Source organism: Coregonus lavaretus, assembly GCF_964263955.1.
Source record: "Coregonus lavaretus genome assembly, chromosome: 5".
Taxonomy (NCBI): Eukaryota; Metazoa; Chordata; class Actinopteri; order Salmoniformes; family Salmonidae; genus Coregonus; species Coregonus lavaretus.
The window spans coordinates 50,500,714-50,522,092 of NC_139992.1; the positions used below are offsets into that span (position 1 = coordinate 50,500,714).

The 21,379-nt window shown below is 44.3% G+C and overlaps 2 protein-coding genes across 4 annotated transcripts in view; one reads left to right on the forward strand and one right to left on the reverse strand.

Annotated features, from left to right (window-relative positions):
• Nucleotides 1–6,424, forward strand: part of LOC311129053 (palmitoyltransferase ZDHHC17) — a 37,753-nt gene extending 31,329 nt beyond the window's left edge. The window contains exons 11-17 of the mRNA XM_084161313.1: nucleotides 99–223; nucleotides 1,683–1,745; nucleotides 1,867–1,960; nucleotides 3,099–3,182; nucleotides 3,648–3,805; nucleotides 4,096–4,190; nucleotides 4,803–6,424. Of these exons, the coding sequence (XP_084017439.1) occupies nucleotides 99–223; nucleotides 1,683–1,745; nucleotides 1,867–1,960; nucleotides 3,099–3,182; nucleotides 3,648–3,805; nucleotides 4,096–4,190; nucleotides 4,803–4,941 (758 nt within the window). The 3' untranslated portion in view covers nucleotides 4,942–6,424. The remainder of the gene's footprint in view (nucleotides 1–98; nucleotides 224–1,682; nucleotides 1,746–1,866; nucleotides 1,961–3,098; nucleotides 3,183–3,647; nucleotides 3,806–4,095; nucleotides 4,191–4,802) is intronic.
• A 1,314-nt stretch (nucleotides 6,425–7,738) lies between these two features.
• On the reverse strand, nucleotides 7,739–21,171 carry LOC311129055 (cysteine and glycine-rich protein 2-like). 3 transcript variants are annotated; one of them, XM_084161319.1, is made up of 6 exons: nucleotides 20,816–21,171; nucleotides 16,157–16,275; nucleotides 12,986–13,154; nucleotides 10,462–10,591; nucleotides 9,749–9,842; nucleotides 7,739–8,083 (listed from the first exon to the last, which is right to left on the reverse strand). In XM_084161319.1, exons 2-6 carry the CDS (start codon nucleotides 16,266–16,268, stop codon nucleotides 8,007–8,009), a joined length of 582 nt encoding a protein of 193 aa, XP_084017445.1. In that variant the 5' UTR covers nucleotides 16,269–16,275; nucleotides 20,816–21,171; the 3' UTR covers nucleotides 7,739–8,006. The 3 variants fall into 3 exon arrangements, with proteins under 3 accessions (XP_084017445.1, XP_084017447.1, XP_084017446.1); XM_084161321.1 differs by having other exon boundaries at nucleotides 20,843–20,883; XM_084161320.1 differs by lacking the exon at nucleotides 10,462–10,591 and having other exon boundaries at nucleotides 20,816–20,925.
• Between the last annotated feature and the right edge of the window lie 208 nt (nucleotides 21,172–21,379).

Sequence of the window (21,379 nt, forward strand, 5' to 3'; positions counted from 1 at the left end):
TGAAACCAATATATCATTGTGTTATTTGGGTGAACCTTCCCTTTAAGAGCTGTAGTCACCTTTCAGTCAATCAGCCGTCCTCCTTAACTCCTCTGTACATCTCCCGTTCGCCACCGTCCACCTGCCTTTCCTCCTGAACAGTGTCGGTCTGTTCTACAACTTCGGCAAGTCCTGGAAATCAGACCCAGGGATCATCAAAGCCTCAGAGGAACAGAAGAAAAAGGTAAACGCTGGTGCTACCATGACGCTGGTGCTACCATGACACTGGTACTTCCATGACGCTGCCACTACCCATGACGCTGCCACTACCCATGACGCTGGTGTTACCATGACGCTGGTGTTACCATGACGCTGGTGTTACCATGACGCTGGTGCTACCATGACGCTGGTGTTACCATGACGCTGCCACTACCCATGACGCTGGTACTTCCATGACGCTGGTGCTACCATGACGCTGGTGCTACCATGACGCTGGTGCTACCATGACGCTGGTGCTACCATGACGCTGGTACTTCCATGACGCTGGTACTTCCATGACGCTGGTACTTCCATGACGCTGGTACTTCCATGACGCTGGTACTACCATGACGCTGGTACTTCCATGACGCTTCCACTACCCAACACACCACCATTTTGTTTTTGAAGTAGAGTAAGGTGAGGTTGCCCATAGACACTGATCTTGGGTCAGTTTTGCCTTTTCCCCACTGATGGTGAAGCTGATCCTAGATCTGTACCTAAGAGAACCCCCCCCCCCCCCCCGGAGCATGGAAAGTGCATGTTGAGAATTTGATTCGGAAACTAGGCACATTGCACCATTTTTTTTTTACGAATCACCATAAGGCTGGGACGCACAACAATGTTTGGCCGAGGGGCCCAGTGTTAGAGGCATCCACTCTCTCTCTCCCCACAGCTCTGGAAGTAGTGTCTCACTATCACACTGATGGAGTATAATAGGGTTTCCAGCTCTTTACTGACCCCAGCTCAATTCCAATTGTGTGGGATTGATGAGACGGCAAAAAATAGCCCCCATCGTTAGCGCTCTGCAGTGCTAACCAGAGCGTGGTCTACTGGGCTGGGCAGCCACCTCAGAAGCCTGCTGGCTCATTCGTAGTTCATACCAGCTCTCCCTCCTTGCTCTCAAGAGGGTAGCTAGCTAGTCATGTTCCCTCTGCAGTGTTCTCATTCCCCCTGCAGCCATGGCTCAGCAAGGTTCCTTCTGCTCCCATGACCCCCCTCTATCAGATACACATTTCAAAGTGAAATGTTTTTTTGTCCATCTCAATTTCACTCACCGATAGCCTTCGCCTGGTCCCAGATCTGTTTGTGCTCTTGCCAACTCCATTGCTGTCCTTGTTTGGCATGACCATGTATGACAGGGAGTTATAGCACAAACAGAGACTGGCACTTGGACTAAGATGCTCTTGTCCTTTAACTGGCCCTTGCGCTGCAGCAGCCATACAAATTGATAAATTGCAAATGCAATTCATTCTTTCCACGTCTTGCTCATTCTCTCTCTCTCTCTCTCTCTCTCTCTCTCTCTCTCTCTCTCTCTCTCTCTCTCTCTCTCTCTCTCTCTCTCTCTCTCTGTCTCTCCCCTCTCTCTCCCCCCTCTCTCTCTCTCTCTCCCCTCTCTCTCTCTCTCTCTCTCCCCTCTCTCTCCCCCTCTGCTCTTTAATCACCAGACTATTGTTGAACTGGCGGAGACGGGCAGTCTGGATCTCAGCATATTCTGCAGTACTTGTTTGGTAAAGAAATTACTTTATTTTATTAATTACTCTAATGGTTTTGTACTGAGGTGTTTTGCATGGTTTGGGTTAAATTTTGTAATTCTATCAAGCCTCATTACATTTGTATCTATCCACACAGATACGGAAGCCCATCCGGTCCAAACACTGTGCCGTGTGCAACCGCTGTATCGCCAAGTTCGACCACCACTGCCCTTGGGTGGGCAACTGTGTCGGTATGTAACACACCAGGGCAGTATTTAGCTTTGCAACAACCCATTGCCCAGCAACCGGCATTAGTGTAGCTGATTTGTCATTTTTGTCCACAGAATTAGAACATTCTTATGAGTTCCAAATTCCAGCCTAAGAAGCAGCACATGGCTCTGTTTAAAATAAATAAATAAAGAAGCTGCCACCCATCTGAATTCATTAGCTGTTCTGGTAGAATATAGAAAGGCAAGAGGTGTGTGTGTGTGTGTGTGTGTGTGCGCGCACGCTGCCGTTGGCCGTGAAGCAGCAGCTGCTGCCTGTTTTTCCCTCGACTGTTTGAACTTCCAGACAGATGGCCTCATGAACAGCCGACGCGTGTCCAGACATGTCTGCCTGTGAGATCTGAGGGGGGCGGGGGGGACTAGAGGTCCTGTGTTTTGGCCAGGTGTCTATATGGGAAGTAGAGTTGTGGGACAGGAAAGGTGAGGTAATGCCAGGATGGACACTATTTTCAGTTCCTTCAGTTCCTCAGTAAAGGGACAATAAGCCTACAAAGGGGGTGTCCCAAATGTCACCCTATTCCCTAGTGTGCCACTTTTGACCCGAACCCTGTGTGCCCTGGTCAACAATAGAGCAGTATATAGGGAATAGAGTGCCATTTGGGACACATCCCAAGCCTATAAGTCCTGAGGGGTTCAAAGTACCATGGACATGACTTGTCTCCAAGTTTAAATTGAGTTAAAATCACTTTCCAGTTGTTACCCTTTCCATTTCACAGTTTGGATAGCCAACAAAACCCATGACTGTTTTGGAACGTATCCCCCTTCCCCCTTCACATCCTTTACCTTAGTCCAAATAGTGACTGACAGCAGCCCCACACACCTGCTCTTGTTTCTTGAGTATGACCCAACGAGCCGACTGACAGGTCTGACAACTACTTGGCCTCCTTCAATCCTACTCTGTACTCTTTCTCGGTCTCTCTCCTCTCTCTCCTCTCTCTCTCCTTCTCGCTCTCTCTCTCATATATTTGTATTGACCTGGAGTGGAGCCAGGAGGAGAGTGAGGGATGAGGACAGTGAGAGAGGGTAAGGGATGAGGAGAGTGAGGGACCAAACAGATTAGGCTTAACCCCCCCTCTCCCTTTTCTCTGTCTGCTGTCAACAGGAAGTGGGAATCACCGCTACTTCATGGGCTACCTGTTCTTCCTGCTCTGCATGATCAGCTGGATGATCTATGGCTGCATCTGCTGTGAGTGGAACACCCCCAACCCACCAAGCCTCTTATTCTATACACACATCATGATTTCTTTATGCAATTCTACAGCTGTAAACAACCTAGCTTGTATACAGGATGTTTGGCTGCACCCCTCTGCCCAGTAATGTGAAATCCATAAATTAGGGCCTAATGAATTTATTTCAATTGACTGATTTCCTTAAATGAACTGTAACTCAGTAAAATCTTTGAAATTGTTGCATGTTATTTTGCTATCGCTCTCTCTATTGGTTATGGTAGACCACATTTTTGGTTAATTCATCCACTTATTAGTGCTGTTATCCCATTATTTCATTTCTATGAACTTGTAATATAAGCCTTTAATCATAGGTTGTCTGTGTAATCGCTCATACACTTGGCAATCATAGCTGGATGATTTGATCGTCAGCCCTACTCTATCACCCTAGAGTTCTTCCCTAACCCCTCTGCCCCTCTACCCAGACTGGAGGATCCACTGCGCCACCAACTACACCAAGGATGGTTTCTGGCTGTACCTGACACAGATCGCCTCCTGCTCTCCCTGGATGTTCTGGATGTTCCTCAACAGTGTGTTCCACTTCATGTGGGTGGCTGTGCTAATCATGTGCCAGCTCTACCAGGTTAGAGAGACCATTGGTTGATTGGTTGTTTGTTTAACCTGCATTTAGCCAGGTGAGGTAAGTAAAGTAAGCCTGGTCCGTGCTAGAACGACCCATAGGACAGTAGCCTATATCCTGTTTAGATAAGTTAGAATCATATAATTGTCCATGGGATGCGTTTTACGTCCTTGACCCTCATCTTGACCCTTTGCAGTGATTGCATAGATGGGTCACTTTTTATTTGTTGTCCAAGTCTCCTTTTAATTTTTTTGTGACATTGTGTTCTATGTGTGTGTCCGCCCCTCTTCCAGATTGCTGGTCTGGGAATCACCACCAACGAGAGAATGAACGCCAGGAGATACAAGCACTTTAAAGTAACGGCCACGTCCATCGAGAGCCCCTTCAAGTGAGTACTAGCCCTCCCTCCAGGTGCTTCTTTGCCAGTCTGTGTCCTCCTACCCAGAAATACTGACCTAATCCTGGGTCAGTACAGGACAATGTTGCCTTTAATGTTTTATATTCCCTCAATATTGACTGTTCGATATGGTAACAATTGGTACGTTCTGGTGCTTACTTAAAGGGATGGTTCATCCAGTCTACGGGCCCGTTTCCCAGACACAGATTAAGCCTAGTCCAGGACTCAAAAGCATTCTCAAAAGCATTCTCAATGGAGATTCTCTATTGAAAGCGCCTTATAGTTCAGCACTAGACCTAATCTGTATCTGGGAAACTGGTCCTACATGTTAGGGTGAAATGAATGTTTATGTGGGCCAATACTGACAGAATCCACAATAATCCGTTGTTACTTTTGCTACAGACAGTAGCTGGCGTGATTTAGCATCATCCCCCGAATTCCCATTTGTTAATATTTCCCTGATATTAGCAAAGCTGCACTACAAGCCAAAATGTCACCTGATACACATGGTGTAGTACTTGTATCAATGGATCCCAAAGACATGTAGAAGTAGTTATTAGGTCATGATATAAATATTTAATTTCTCTCCCTCCCTCTCCGTAGTCACGGGTGTGTACGGAACCTCATAGACTTCTTTGAGATTCGCTGCTGCGGCCTGATCCGGCCCAAGGCGATAGACTGGACCACACAGTACACAATCGAGTACGACCAGACGTCCGGGTCGGGCTACCAGCTGGTGTAGACGAGAAGAGAGGAGAGGGGGACTGGAGTGGCGGTGTCTAGAGGAGGAGGTTCAATATCGGAGCCAGGCTCGGACCTTCTTCCTCACCGATTCAGACTGAGAAAACCAGCCAGGAACTAGCATGCTGTTACGGGACACCACATACACCACCATAAGACCAACACCTACTACTACTACTAGTCTACATGAAACCACCTCCATTACTGTACCCACCACAACCTCAGAGCCCCTCCTGGGGGGGCCTTCTCCTCTGCTGGTCCCCCCTGGTCTCTCCTGCCCATGGACGGTGCACCGCTGCCAGGAACGGCAGGGAGAGAGGCAGAGGGAGGAGGAGGAAGAGAATATATAAAGAGAAAAAAAAAGGAATCTTTATTTGTTTGCTGTACTGGAGACATTATGCTGCGGGGCAGGCAGTACGGTTGACGGCAGCATCAAATTGTTTACCTTTTTGGTTAATTTTTCCCTTTAAAAAAAAGAGAATACGTTTTTCACATTCATCTTTATTTTATTTTTTTCATCTTGTTGCCCTGTAGATTTTTTTTATTGTGCTCGAAACTCTGCTGTTCCTTTTAGAACTGTGGTGGCTAGGGAGACTGAGGAAAGAAGGCCTTTTAAGGAAGAAGTTGGTTCTTAAACAGGATTTGATAACGGATGGTTACTATGGCATGGTCATGTACCATCATTCAAGTCTTTGTGCAAGTTACTCAACTGTTCAGTATGTCATAAAATGGCATTTGCAATCGTTGGGTGGGGGATCTATTGCCAGTGGTCACTTTCACAAGGTATTGAAGGTGCAGATAGGAGCGACATCCTACTTATAATGTGACGCAAGCATATTTATTTTAACTCTATTTATAGATAAAATGTCATAGTACCATCTGATTTTACATGTCATGTTTTTTTATCAAGAAAACATTAGCTAGAAATCGTATATGTGTGACATGGTGCCCTGAGACCTTTACTAGAAAAGTAGACACACACATTAATATAAGAGTAGTGTTGGTGAGAGATCAACTAAAGTCGGGAAGATGAGGCCATTCCATCCCAGACTGAACGGATGGTTTTGGGAGTTTACAAGAAAGGTTCATTCCGTGTGTATTCATTTTTTTATTTTTTTGGGGGGGGTCCGTTTGTTTGTCTGCCTACGACAATGCACTGATCACTGTTTTAGTCTCGTGGTTACTGAGGAAATACAGGCGCACCCTCGCCGCTTCCGACAAACACTTCAATGTTTACTGATTGAAGGAGCTCGGGCCCAATCAGAAAGGTGTATATAGCCCGAGACCCGCCCCTTCTTCTGGGTTCTCATCTGTTATTGGTCATTTAAATTTCCCGCTAGTGGTCTCTACGCAGCCGCAGCGCCAGGACGGACTGAAATGTAAAGAATGTGCATCTGTACATAAATGATCTAGTTTTCTTCGTGAGTGATTTTATTTTGTCAGTTGAAGCTGCTCCTATAAGACTTTTTTGATTTCATCCAACCAAAAGGAAAAGAGAACTCCCCGATTATAATCCAATTGTATGACTGTAGCTTTTAGTGATGTCCGACACTGCTGTCTAAAGGCATTTTAACCCTGCAAACTCCACTGCATGTGTGATACTTGGACATTGGGCTGTCGCCATACTGTTGGCTCACCCCCCCCCCCCCCCCCCCCCTCCATCCAAGCAGCCCAGTGATAGCCATGTGTCTGTATATAGTGAATGTTCAGTATTTACAAGTACTTTCTTCGGTATGTTCTCTTTTGTTTTTGTTTTTTAAACCCAGTGTGTGTATCTTTAGTGCAAGTCCTCCTTCTCGGTCTGCAGGCGGCAGTTGTCCAGCCTGCCGAAGTGTTCCATGCTGGTGGTTGGATTATACTCAAAGTAAAGGGTTTTTTCTATGTCATATTGCTGGGTTTGTTACACCACTTGATGAACAAATTGTAAAGCAAGAAGCAAGAGAAAATGACAATTTTAGTTTTCTAAAAACTGAAATCATACGTGTCATCGTGCGCAGTAATCCAGGATAACATTCAGAGAGGTATGAAGCATGGATTTAGACATCTCATCATATCTTTCACATTATGGCGTCAGAGCACAGGAAGCACCATTGAGGCGATCTCTATTTTTGAAGTACATTTTCTACTTTTATCAGTTGGCAAACAAACTGAAAGGGTGAATACTGCCACCTGAAGTGTGTTTGAACAGGTAAAACGCCAAGGTTGGCGATTTACCATCACATGCATGTTTGCCCACAAGTATAATTCATTGGCGGATCCCCTCGTGGTGACCTGGATGGAATTATGCGATCCTTCCTTAACCTATAGGAAGTCCCACCCAGTTAATTACTTAAAAATGGTAAAAGTCCCCAATGGTGCTGCCTGTGCTAAAACAGGCTTTTGGCCACTAGAGTCCTATGGTATAAAGAGGTGTATATCATCCGTAAGGGACACAGTGGATCATTTTGCAGGCTCACCTACTGCTGCCTATCTATCTAAAAGGAGCACAGCGGTCATCCTAAACAACCTACAGGTATAGAGCTCATCCAGATTAGGTTTGAGATAAATATTCACACTAGCCTGAGTGCCACTCTGTTTGTACTGTCATACCAAACATGGTTGTCTTGACAATGAGGAATGGAATTGGTAAGAGCACAAACAGATCTGGGATCAGGCTTTTCACACCGGCTCTTCCAACAAATACGTCATTTCCCCCCAGCTGCCACCATGTGAAAAGCACATGATCATCTACAGTGCCTCTCCGCCTTCTTCAGGACATCACCGTAACCCTGCTTCAGATGTTAATATATTGGGCATGGTTCAATTTTAATGGCTTTAATAATAAAATACATTAAAATGTGAAAATACAGATTTGTGTTGCTCTCCTGTATTTTCTTCTAGGGCTAATTGTTCTGATTATATTTCACACTTAAGTTGTTTTTTGGAATAGATTTATTTATTGTATTTGTAAATGGTAAATCCTCCCCCACCCTCTAAAAAAACCACAGAAGCATAGGCACTTGAGTACAGCGGTTTTCACAGTCAGAAATACACAAAGGGCATTGTCTTGAGGGTGTCTGGTGGTCATCATTGGGCATGCACCAGAGCCCCAGCTCCCTGGCCATAACCAAATCCTTTGGGTCCAAAGTTCTTTGCGTAACATGCTGGGGACAAAGAAAACTATGAGTATGGAAATGCTGATGCATCCTAAAACATGTCACTAAACATTGGTCAAAGGGTGATAGCTTTCTCCATTGCAGTGTTGAATACAACACTAGTGAAGAAAAGTAACCTTACAATGGACTACGTTTTCCTGTGAGCTCTCTTTCCGTTTGCTTGCTGATACAATGAGAAGTGAATACATTGGTTATCACACCGCAGAACATAAACAGCAGAACCCAAATCAAAACAAGCCTGATGATCTCAATGCTGCGTGGGCAACGTTTGACTGCACTACCACAGTGGCAATAGTTTATGGCAGGGTTCTCCAACCCTGTTCCTGGTGAACTACCCTCCTGTAGGTTTTCGCTCCAACCCCAGTTGTAACTAACCTGATTCAGTTCATCAACCAGCTAATTATTAGAATCATGTGCGCTAGATTAGGGTTGGAGTTAAAACCTACAGGATGGTAGCTTTCCAGGAACAGGGTTGGAGTTACAACCTACAGGATGGTAGCTTTCCAGGAACAGGGTTGGAGTTACAACCTACAGGATGGTAGCTTTCCAGGAACAGGGTTGGAGTTACAACCTACAGGATGGTAGCTTTCCAGGAACAGGGTTGGAGAGCCCTGGTTTATGGGGTGTTTGGATAAACTGGAGTGAATGGAGATGCTACATTCCTGTTCATCAGTCCAAGGTTTATCCTGGTGAGTTTTTAAAAGCCAACTGATCCATCTGCCCCTTGGCTCTGGGTCCCTGTACACACTCAGGCTGTACAATGCATTTGACAAAATGTTTGTGATACAACCAAGAGTTGATCTGCACTCAAATGATTACACAGCTGTTGTGGAGCCAATACACAATGGTTTTGTAAAACATTTTTGTGCAAACAAACTTGTATGACAGTTCTTACATGCAGTATAAAAAAAAAAAATGTATGCACTCACTAAGTCGCTCTGGATAAGAGCGTCTGCTAAATGACTAAAATGTAAATTACAACTGATGAGTCAGATGCATTGTACGTCAGTTGGACAAGTTGAGTGTTTACGGGGCCTAGGATTCCCCCTTGAGCTTCAATAAAGAACCCCTAAGTACTATGTGTGTATGGGACTGTGTGTGTACATGGACAGCGCTTAATCTATTGTTTAGCAAAAACATTCCAACGCCATTGGGTGTGCATGATCTGGAAAGAGGGGCCATTGTGGAAGATGTATTTGGAATGTTTAGGGCATCATGACTTGAATTCTAGCAGTTAGATTTCCAGGTGACATGGAAAAAGAGTAACAAACGCTTAACAAGCTTGAAAAGTCCAGTGCCCTCTATCCTACCCAAGGCACACAAACCCAGCTTGAATACATGGCCTCCAATGCCCTCTGGTAATAGTATAATGCTCCTGTTTTGCAGTGTTTTTATGTAACAGCTAGTTCATCTAGTTATTTTGCCTCAGGTATAAATTATATAATCTGCCTATGGTGGTTGTGTTGAGTTCCTTCGCTCTGGTGATGTTTCCTCTAGGTACAGATCTAGGATCAGCTTTCCCTCCCCCAATCCTAATCCTAAAGCTGAACCAAGATCAGCTTCTAGGGTCAACTTCACCCTACAACGGTTCCCTCACACTGGTGACCATGCAGGCCCAAGCCTGAAAGGGAATCTAGACACCCGATGCCTCACCTTTGCAGTAGATCTCTCCATCTTTCTCTGTCTGGGTGGTAGACTCCAGGCTCTTCCCACACTTAGCACACCGGAAGCAGTTCTTATGCCATGGCTGTTAAGATTAGATAAGATACTACTTTATTTATTACTGGGGAATAAGAAAAGTGATGGGATCGTAAGAATTGATCAACTGGTGTGCATTGAGAGATTCTAATGCTTTTCATTTTCCAGCAGTATACTATACATGTAAAAACCATACAGCCATTGTTCTAACATCTGGACACTGGAATCTGGATGCCAGATCTGATTATCAAAGGATTCCTATTGTGTTGCCATAATCCTTCACATACTGTACATTTCCTCTCATTGTGAGCCGCAGAATGCAGCATAACACTAGTTAAAGTCTGGCTAAAATGACATCAGCCTGCCATGACGTGTGTGATGGCCTACATCTGCCTAAATCCTTTCAGTCAGACAGCCAGCCAGTCAGCACTGCAGATTTCTACACCAGCTGCCTGGAAGCCAGCCCTCCAAATTCAGAATTTATGAAAAAGCTTAGGCCAGAAAAATGAGATTTCTGTCTTATGAATTTCCTACAGTGAATCCATCCAATTGGCCCCTTGCAAAGTAAACCCACCTGTTTTCAATCAATGGTGGTCACTACAGTGAGCTCAAAACCTTAATTCCCTGCTCCACTTACTCACTCACTCTAAGTCCCTCCCCCCGCTCACCTTGCCTGCCCCCACGATCTTCTCCGCGGCATACACTGACTCCCCACACCGGCCGCACTTATCCGAGCCCCCAAACTTCAGGGCGAATTTGGAGGAGTTGGGATTGGTGGTGGGTCTGTGACACTGGGTCCTGAAGGTGTGCACAAACAAACAGTATTAGAGAAGTTAGGGGAACAGATCCCCTCTGGTTCTTTGGGGAACCCACCAGGCCCCCCTCTCCTCTCGTCCCCAGGCGTCAGGCTTGGGTAGGCGCTGGGTAAACTCTGGGGCCCTGGAATGCTGCCTAACGAACGGGAACTGCCTGCCCCAAAGGCCCTGAATGGGAGGCTTTGTGCTGGGGACAGTGTGGAGAGAGAGACCAGGGTCAGCAGGGCTGCCCAGGAGCCTGTGGTTAGGTTACATAATGGGGCCCTTTCATAACAACAGCCACCTGACACCAGACTCCGGGTAAACAGCCATGTGTGTACAGTAGATGTGGTTAGAAATGTGGTTACTGGCCGTTACCACGGCTCTGACTGACTAGGAGGTTACTGGCCGTTACCACAGCTCTGACTAGGAGCCTATCAGGGCATTCCCAGGTCTCTTCGAAACACAACTATGTAGAAATAATAATAATAATATGCCATTTAGCAGACGCTTTTATCCAAAGCGACTTACAGTCATGCGTGCATACATTTTGTATGTATGGGTGGTCCCGGGTATCGAACTCACTACCCTGGCGATACAAGCGCCGTGCTCTACCAGCTGAGCTACAGAGGACCACTAGAAAGAGTGTCATGCTGCAATATAATGAGTCTGGACCCATATTCAAAAAGCATTTCAGATTAGGAGTGCTGATCTAGGATCTTCTTTATAGTTGTTAGTTTATAGAAATATAGTTTATTGACAGACGTGTGTACACGCTCTACGATTGGCCAAGCCAGTCTAATGCATCTTAGGCTGAACTCTGGAAGTTTGCACAGTATTTATCAGATGATCCGGGAACCATTGGATAACTGTTGAGCAACTGTGTGTCAGTGGAAATGCACATGAGCACCAATGGATTTATAATAAATTGAACAATCGCATCAGGTCTAATCCGATGGCTGGGTTTCCCTTTGTAATAATTTTACATTTACATTTCAGTCATTTAGCATACACTCTTATCCAGAGTGACTTGCAGGAGCAATTAGCGTTAAGTGCATTGCTCAAGGGCACATCAACAGATTTTGTCCCACTCCTCTTTGCAGAACTTCTCCAAGTCATTAAGGTTTCGGGGCTGACGTTTGGCAACTCGAACCTTCAGCTCCCTCCACAGATTTTCTATGGGATTAAGGTCTGGAGACTGGCTAGGCCACTCCAGGACCTTAATGTGCTTCTTCTTGAGCCACTCCTTTGTTGCCTTGGCCGTGTGTTTTGGGTCATTGTCATGCTGGAATACCCATCCACGACCCATTTTCAATGCCCTGGCTGAGGGAAGGAGGTTCTCACCCAAGATTTGATGGTACATGGCCCCGTCCATCGTCCCTTTGATGCAGTGAAGTTGTCCTGTCCCCTTAGCAGAAAAACACCCCCAAAGCATAATGTTTCCACCTCCATGTTTGACGGTGGGGATGGTGTTCTTGGGGTCATAGGCAGCATTCCTCCTCCTCCAAACACGGTGAGTTGAGTTGATGCCAAAGAGCTCCATTTTGGTCTCATCTGACCACAACACTTTCACCCAGTTCTCCTCTGAATCATTCAGATGTTCATTGGCAAACTTCAGACGGGCATGTATATGTGCTTTCTTGAGCAGGGGGACCTTGCGGGCGCTGCAGGATTTCAGTCCTTCACGGCGTAGTGTGTTACCAATTGTTTTCTTGGTGACTATGGTCCCAGCTGCCTTGAGATCATTGACAAGATCCTCCCGTGTAGTTCTGGGCTGATTCCTCACCGTTCTCATGATCATTGCAACTCCACGAGGTGAGATCTTGCATGGAGCCCCGGGCCGAGGGAGATTGACAGTTATTTTGTGTTTCTTCCATTTGCAAATAATCGCACCAACTGTTGTCACCTTCTCACCAAGCTGCTTGGCGATGGTCTTGTAGCCCATTCAAGCCTTGTGTAGGTCTACAATCTTGTCCCTGACATCCTTGGAGAGCTCTTTGGTCTTGGCCATGGTGGAGAGTTTGGAATCTGATTGATTGATTGCTTCTGTGGACAGGTGTCTTTTATACAGGTAACAAGCTGAGATTAGGAGCACTCCCTTTAAGAGTGTGCTCCTAATCTCAGCTCGTTACCTGTATAAAAGACACCTGGGAGCCAGAAATCTTTCTGATTGAGAGGGGGTCAAATACTTATTTCCCTCATAAAATGCAAATCAATTTAGAACAACATTTTTGACATGCGTTTTTCTGGATTTTTTTGTTGTTATTCTTTCTCTCACTGTTCAAATAAACCTACCATTAAAATTATAGACTGATCATTTCTTTGTCAGTGGGCAAACGTACAAAATCAGCAGGGGATCAAATACTTTTTTCCCTCACTGTATATACTACACACATACTCCTCTGGTTTGATCCCCAGTCTCTCTCCACGGTCCATGTTGAGTGTTCCAGCCCCCTGACCGTAGCCGTAGCCCTTGGGGCCGTACTTCTTTCCATAGCAGGACTTGCAGTAGATCTCAGTGTCGTGGATGGCCACATTGTTGCTGTCTAAACCCTTTCTGCAGACCACTGGAAAGGGAGAAAAATAAATAAAGCTGTGTAAATGACACAGGATGTTTGTCTGAACAACACATTGCATTGTAACTGGAGGGACACTGAATTGTCACAAGTTTCCCTAAAAGGTCTATTAATTCCTCAATGGCGGATTTAGTCTCCAAATGGGACACAGAGAGAGAGAGAAAGGGACACAGAGAGAGAGAAAGGGACACAGAGAGAGAGAAAGGGACACAGAGAGAGAGAGAGAGAGAGAAAGGGACACAGAGAGAGAGAAAGGGACACAGAGAGAGAGAAAGGGACACAGAGAGAGAGAGAAAGGGACACAGAGAGAGAGAAAGGGACACAGAGAGAGAGAAAGGGACACAGAGAGAGAGAGAGAGAGAGAGAGAAAGGGACACAGAGAGAGAGAAAGGGACACAGAGAGAGAGAAAGGGACACAGAGAGAGAGAAAGGGACACAGAGAGAGAGAGAGCGAGAGAGAGAGAAAGGGACACAGAGAGAGAGAAAGAGACAGAGAGACACAGAGAGAGAGAGAGAGAGAGAGAACGGGACACAGAGATAGAGAAAGAGACACAGAGAGAGAGAAAGGGACAGTGAGAGAGTGAAAGGGACAGAGAAAAAGGGGGACAGAGAGTGAGAAAGACAGAGAGAGAGAGGTGCCTGTTTGTCATCAATTCTAATGACTAAGAGCATTCTTTCAGATTGTGTCCTAGTTGAATGCAATTAACTGCATCAGGTGCAATCTGAAGTGATGGAGTGAGTCAACACAGTCCTTTTGTCCCCGCTACCATCACCCTCAGGCCAGGGTCAAGTTTATCAAAGCATCCTGTATGAATTGACTATCGGTGAAATAGTATGGTGGCTTCCGGTTTGATCATGTAGGAGAAAGGTGGTTCCCACACACATTTACGTGAAAAAATACGATTCAACTTTAACTACGGATGAAATAATTTTCATTTGCAATGTTTAAGACAGTATATGATTATTTTACATCTCCCACAATGTAGTCTTCCTGTACAAGAGAGAACTGTATAACTACCATTGCTACCATAACTACCACTGTATAACTACCATTGCTACCATAACTACCACTGTATAACTACCATTGCTACCATAACTACCACTGTATAACTACCATTGCTACCATAACTACCACTGTATAACTACCATTTGAAAAATTGTGTCTAAATAGCGTGGCTTCATTTAGTTCAACAAACCAAAACTGGAGATAGGTGCATTAGTAATTTACTAATACATAAAAGGTTACTAAAAGATGAGGACAGGCGCTCTTCTGAAAAAACGGAATCTATCTCACCAAGCAAGGTGACAAACCACGTCAACCACATCTTCATGCATAAATGAGAAAGGGAAGATCATAGTGAAAGAGAAAGATGGCGGAGACTTTTGTCTAAATGGCACCCTGTTTCCTATATAGTGCACTACCCTATGGGCCCTGGTTGAAAGTAGTGCACTATGTAGGGAATAGGGTGCCATTTGAGATGCGCCTATTGGCTCTCACTGCTCATTAACTCCTCTATAGGGCTGCCTGCTCTAAACAAAGCCGCTTCTGTAAGGACCCCACAAAAATAAACACTTAATTTTGGGGCCAGATTGTTTTTCCGCTTTCTTTGATGGCAGAGTGCTAATTCACAGCATGTGCTTTCAGTGTGTGCACTCCAGTCAAGGTCCCCAAAACGTCTTCTTCACTGACGTTTCAACCGGTTCAAGAGAGGGAGGTGCACACACCCAATATCATATGGCTAGCAGGACCATGTCCAATTACTATTTATTGAGCTATGGGCTGAGATGAGACCCACATCAATGCATTGTGTTGGTTAGCATTGTGCATGATACATTGCATAGGGGTCAAACTGAAGTTCACCAATCTATCATATAACATCCTCAAGTTATAGTTCCTTTCATGGTTCCCATTCATATTTAAGTGAACGGGAAAGACCATTCGTATTAAAGTGAACAGGAAAGACCATTCGTATTAAAGTGAACAGGAAAGACCATTCGTATTAAAGTGAACAGGAAAGACCATTCGTATTAAAGTGAACAGGAAAGACCATTCGTATTAAAGTGAACAGGAAAGACCATTCGTATTAAAGTGAACAGGAAAGACCATTCGTATTAAAGTGAACAGGAAAGACCATTCGTATTAAAGTGAACAGGAAAGACCATTCGTATTAAAGTGAACAGGAAAGACCATTCGTATTAAAGTGAACAGGAAAGACCATTCGTATTAAAGTGAACAGGAAAGACCATTCGTATTAAAGTGAACAGGAAAAGACCATTCCAGATGGGGGTTGACTATCTGTGGGTTCACATGCCCTGCCCAGACACACCCTCTAGTCCGCTCAAATTCAAATCTGGACCTCGAAGCCAGTTCCATTACTTTTGTTCATTAGTCTCTCTAATCAAGGACTGATTTAGACCTGGGACACCAGGGCTGTGTTCACACAGGCAGCCCATTTTTTTACCAATCAGATCAGCTCTGAAAAATAACTGATGTGAAAAGTTCTGATGTAATTGGTCTAAACATATCAGAATTGAGGTGCCTGTGTAAACGCAGCCAAGGTGGGCGCAATTATTTGTCAGGTAGAACAGAAAACCAGCAGTAGTCTGGACCTCGTAGGGGTAAGATATTAATACCCCTGCTCTAGTCTAACCCCTACACCCTTGTAGATCTGATCTGATATGATTGATTGGGATAGGTATAATAATATAAGTATAAGCAATAAGGTGAAAATTCCACCTGGCCTATAAGGAAGAAAGGTAGAGTGACAATCATATTGCTGCTGCTCCTTACACCTGTTCAATCCTTTCAGATCGCCACAATTGGCTGGGGCTTGTTTTTTGACACGGTCAAAGTGGACTAACAGGGCCACCACGTTCAGTAGCCAAACATTGTTGAATATTGCAGATATAACGTTCCAAAATGTTGCGTCCTGCTGAACACACCCCAGGTAGGCTGATCCAACACTGAGGAGAGAAAATGAGGTCACACTCACTGCAGAGGAAGCAGCACTTGTGGAAGCTCTTCCCATCACACTGCACCTCCTCGGCATGGTACACCGTCCCCTGGCATGCACCACACTTGTTACCTCCTCCCCAGTTTGGCATTTTGGTGCTGTTGGAGAGACAAACATGGGAGAGAGGGGATGAGAGACATGATGTGAGACTTAAAATAAGTACTCCGGGGTGAAGTTTCCCCTAGGAACTAATCTAGGATCAGCTTCCCCTCGTCCAATCCTAACCTTAACCATTTGTGGGGGAAATGCAAAACTGACCCAGGATATGGGTCTAGGTGCAACTTCAGCCTACTCCAAAAGGAGAAACACGAAGGAAGTTAAGGGTCAGTCCTTCCTGTCCTGTTTGACAACAGATCAGTGACACACCTTCCTGGACCAATAAGATACAGGCACAAGACAACAACCCCTTCTGTGCTCAGGAAGTCCAAACTGAACAAACAGGCCACTAGGTCTGAGTGAGGACAAAACAATGGGACAGCTGAATGCATTATGGAGGCTTCATTGGTTCTACAACACCTCATAACAATGTTTTTATAAGAGTTATAAAATGTTAATTCAAATGGCATGTACAAAACAAGTGTGACCTATAAACACTGATGTGGTGGCCACATAGAATGTACATGTACAATGACGTCATTTAATCATTTTAAAGACCAGACGTACACTAGTATTAAGATGTTACACTCCCATCTGCATTCCATGACAAGCAGAGGGTTCACAAACAAGAAGTCCACTCTATTACTATGTAATGCACTACTTCTGATATGGGCCCTGGTCAAAAGAAGTGCACTACATAGTGAATAGGGTGCCTGTTGGGACACAACCATGATGTCACTTTCAGGAAAATAAAAAGAGTGCTCTTATTTTTCATGAAGGAAACCACAGAGCACTGCTAGTCATTAATCACGCATTAGCACGGCTACTTTGAGGAGTTCCCACCCTCCCAACGTTATTACAGACTGCACGACATGCCCAAACATGAGAGAGAATCAAAAGGAGACTGAACTTACTCTCAAGTTCTCTCAGGGCGTATAATGTCTGTTCTTTCAAAAGAGTTTCAATGTCCTGCATCCAATATTTAAATCAGCGTTGTAGTATGTGCTAACACACAATCCATAGGTTTTTCGTGAATAGGTTATTGGGAGTTTCACCACTTGGTTGTGCCTCAATGTTTTTAATAAATCTAGAGATTAGGTACTTATTTTTGAGACAAGGGGGAGCAGAATTGGGGTGAGGTTTAACCAACTGAAGAAAGAGCAATGAAGCCTATTCAATCAAAAACCAAAGGGTTATTGAATACGTATAACCTTTACAATGTCATACATAGTATGTGGAATCACATAAAACCATAAACCCATACATAGGCTGATCACCGACGACGAGACAGCCTACAGCAGGGTTCCCCAACTGGCGGCCTGCGGGATGATTTTTTAGCTAAATAAATACATTTTTATTTACATGTTTTAATTGTTGGACATAAGGCTAACAACACCAGCAAATCAGCTCCAAGTGATTTTAATTTTGAAAATCTGTTCCAAAGTAATCCCACACATAGATACAGTTGAAGTCGGAAGTTTACATACACTTAGGTTGGCGTAATTAAAACTCGTTTTTCAACCACTCCACAAATTTCTTGTTAACAAACTATAGTTTTGGCAAGTCGGTTAGGACATCTACTTTGTGCATGACAAGTAATTTTTCCAACAATTGTTTACAGACAGATTATTTCACTTATAATTCACTGTATCACAATTCCAGTGGGTCAGAAGTTTACATACACTAAATTGACTGTGCCTTTAAACAGCTTGGAAAATTCCAGAAAATAATGTCATGACTTTAGAAGCTTCTGATAGGCTAATTGACATCATTTGACCCAATTGGAGGTGTACCTGTGGATGTATTTCAAGGCCTACCTTCAAACTCAGTGCCTCTTTGCTTGACATCATGGGAAAATCAAACGAAATCAGCCAAGACCTAAGAAAAAGAATTGTAGACCTCCACAAGTCTGGTTCATCCTTGGGAGCAATTTCCAAACACCTGAAGGTACCACGTTCATCTGTACAAACAATAGTATGCAAGTATAAACACCATGGGACCACGCAGCCGTCATACCGCTCAGGAAGGAGACGCGTTCTGTCTCCTAGAGATGAACGTACTTTGGTGCGAAAAGTGCAAATCAATCCCAGAACAACAGCAAAGGACCTTGTGAAGATGCTGGAGGAAACAGGTACAAAAGTATCTTTATCCACATAACCTGAAAGGCCGCTCAGCAAGGAAGAAGCCACTGCTCCAAAACCACCATAACAAAGCCAGACTACGGTTTGCAACTGCACATGAGGACAAAGATCGTACGTTTTGGAGAAATGTCCTCTGGTCTGATGAAACAAAAATAGAACTGTTTGGCCATAATGACCATCGTTATGTTTGGAGGAAAAAGGGGGTTGCTTGCAAGCCGAAGAAGACCATCCCAACCATGAAGCACGTGGGTGGCAGCATCATGCTGTGGGGGTGCTTTGCTGCAGGAGGGACTGGTGCACTTCACAAAATAGATGGCATCATGAGGAAGGAAAATTATGTGGATATATTGAAGCAACATCTCAAGACATCAGTCAGGAAGTTAAAGCTTGGTCGCAAATGGGTCTTCCAAATGGACAATGACCCCAAGCATACTTCCAAAGATGTGGCAAAATGGCTTAAGGACCACATTTTGTGATGGAGTGGCCATCACAAAGCCCTGACCTCAATCCTATAGAAAACTTGTGGGCAGAACTGAAAAAGCGTGTGCGAGCAAGGAGGCCTACAAACCTGACTCAGTTACACCAGCTCTGTCAGGAGGAAATTCACCCAACTTATTGTGGGAAGCTTGTGGAAGGCTACACGAAACGTTTGACCCAAGTTAAACAATTTAAAGGCAATGCTACCAAATACTAATTGAGTGTATGTAAACTTCTGACCCACTGGGAATGTGATGAAAGAAATAAAAGCTGAAATAAATCATTCTCTCTACTATTATTCTGACATTTCACATTCTTAAAATAAAATGGTGATCCTAACTGACCTAAGACAGGGAATTTGTACTAGGATTAAATGTCAGGAATTGTGAAAAACTGAGTTTAAATGTATTTGGCTAAGGTGTATATAAACTTCCTACTTCAACTGTACATGTGATCGTAAACAAATGTAAGCAAGGTTTGAAATGATGTTTTAGTGAAATATTATCTGTTTGGGTTTCTTGCGGTCAATTTGCTGTCTACAAATGATTTGTAATTATGTTCCGGCCCCCTTACCATCTGCTCAAGAAAAAGAAAAAAACGGTCCGCGTCTGAATCTAGTTGATGTTCCCTGGCCTACAGGGAGGAGGTCTGTGACCTGGCAGTGTGGTGCCAGGACAACAACCTCTCCTTCAACGTCAGCAAGACAACGGAGCTGATAGTGGACTACAGGAAATGGACGGCTGAGAATGCCCCCATCCACATCAACGGGGCTGTAGTGGAGCGGGTCGAGAGCTTCAAGTTCATGTGTGTCCACATCACTAAGGAATTATCATGGTCCAAACACACCAACACTGTCGTGAGGCTGAAAAGATTTGGCATGGGCCCTCAGATCCTCAAAAGGTTATACACTGCACCATTGAGAGCATGTTGACTGGCTGCATCGCCGCTTGGTATGGCAACTGCTTGGCATCCAACTGCAAGGCGCTACAGTGGGTAGTGCTTACAGCCCAGTACATCACTGGGGCCCAGCTCCCTGCCATCCAGGACCTCTATACCAGGCGGTGTCAGAGGAAGGACCTAAAAATTGTCAAACTCCAGCCACCCAAGTCATAGAATGTTATCTTTGCTACCGTACAGCAAGCAGTACCGATGCACCAAGTCTGGAACCAACAGGACCCTGAACAGCTTCTACTGCCAAGCCGTAAGACTGCTAAATAGTTAGTTAAATAGTTAACCAATACCTACCCGGACTGTCTGCATTGACCCTTTTTCCACTAACTCTTTTGAATAATCACATACGCTTCTGCTACTGTTTTATCTATCCTATTGCCTAGTCACTTTATCCCAAAATATACGTACATATCTTACGTTACCTCATACTCCTGCACATCGACTCGGTACTGGTATGGCGTGTATATAGCCAAGTTATCGTTACTCATTGTGTATTGATTCCTTGTGTTATTATTTCACTTTTTTTCTCTCTGCATTGTTGGGAAAGGCCTGTAAGTACGCATTTCACTGTCACTCTACACATGTTGTTTACGAAACATGTGGCAAATAACATTTTATTTGATTTAACCATTTGTATTTCTGTTTATAAATCTCAGATGTTGCCTAACCCAAGAACCTGGAAGGACATACAGTACAGGAAACTACTACAGTATCAATAACTCACCAGGCTAAACAGGTGTCAATTTATTTGGAAAAGTTTAATCAACGGTCCCATTGACATATAACTATATACACCAACCACTTGCCTGAGCCAATACTATTTTAAAAGTCTATTCAAAAACTAGTTATTTCACCAGAGCGTCGTGTAGTCGACCAAATCTATGTGGATAATCCAACTGTTTCACGTAAATAAATTCGCCTCGTGCAACCAATATGGATTCAGCTCTGCTGCATAGATAAAAATTGTACCGACCTGTATTTGTTGTGGGAGAATCCTTACGTTTTATCCCATCTATCGACGTTGTGTCTTTTGCCGACGCACCAAACTACTCTGTTCGCAGTTGTGTTCTCAGGCTCAGTAAGCATGTCATACTAGATATTAAGAGGGGAGTGGTTTAGCCAGGCAGCGGAGGTGAGCTTTACTGTTTTACCCATTCATTGGTTTTAACCCAAAATGTCAGAAATATAGCATAAAAATAATACCTGTCATTAGACCTGTCTGTCTTAAACCAGATATCGGTTTTAACTGGCATGCATGCAGGAAACCATTAGGATTAAAGGCAATGTGTTGCATAGTGTCCTAGTATAGTCTATAGAAATTACAGCTCTAATTAAGCAATAAGGCCCAACGGGGTGTTATATATGGCCAATATACCATCGCTAAGGGCTGTTCTTAAGCAAGAGGCAAAGCGGTGTGCCTGGATACAGTGCTTAGCGGTGGTATATTGGCCATATACCACAAACCCCCGAGGTGCCTTATTGCTGTTATAAACTGGTTAGCAACGTAATTATTGCAGTAAAAATAAATGTTTTGTCA

What these genes read in the sequence shown, in the direction of transcription:
- LOC311129055 (XM_084161319.1), bottom strand. Translation starts at nt 16,268, where the DNA reads ATGCCAAACTGGGGAGGAGGTAACAAGTGTGGTGCATGCCAGGGGACG. An exon ending in CAAGTGCTGCTTCCTCTGCA is followed by an intron (nt 13,155 to 16,156) that starts GTGAGTGTGACC and finishes CTCCCTTTCCAG; the next exon opens with TGGTCTGCAGAAAGGGTTTA. An exon ending in TGGAGAGATCTACTGCAAAG is followed by an intron (nt 8,084 to 9,748) that starts GTGAGGCATCGG and finishes CTTTGTCCCCAG; the next exon opens with CATGTTACGCAAAGAACTTT.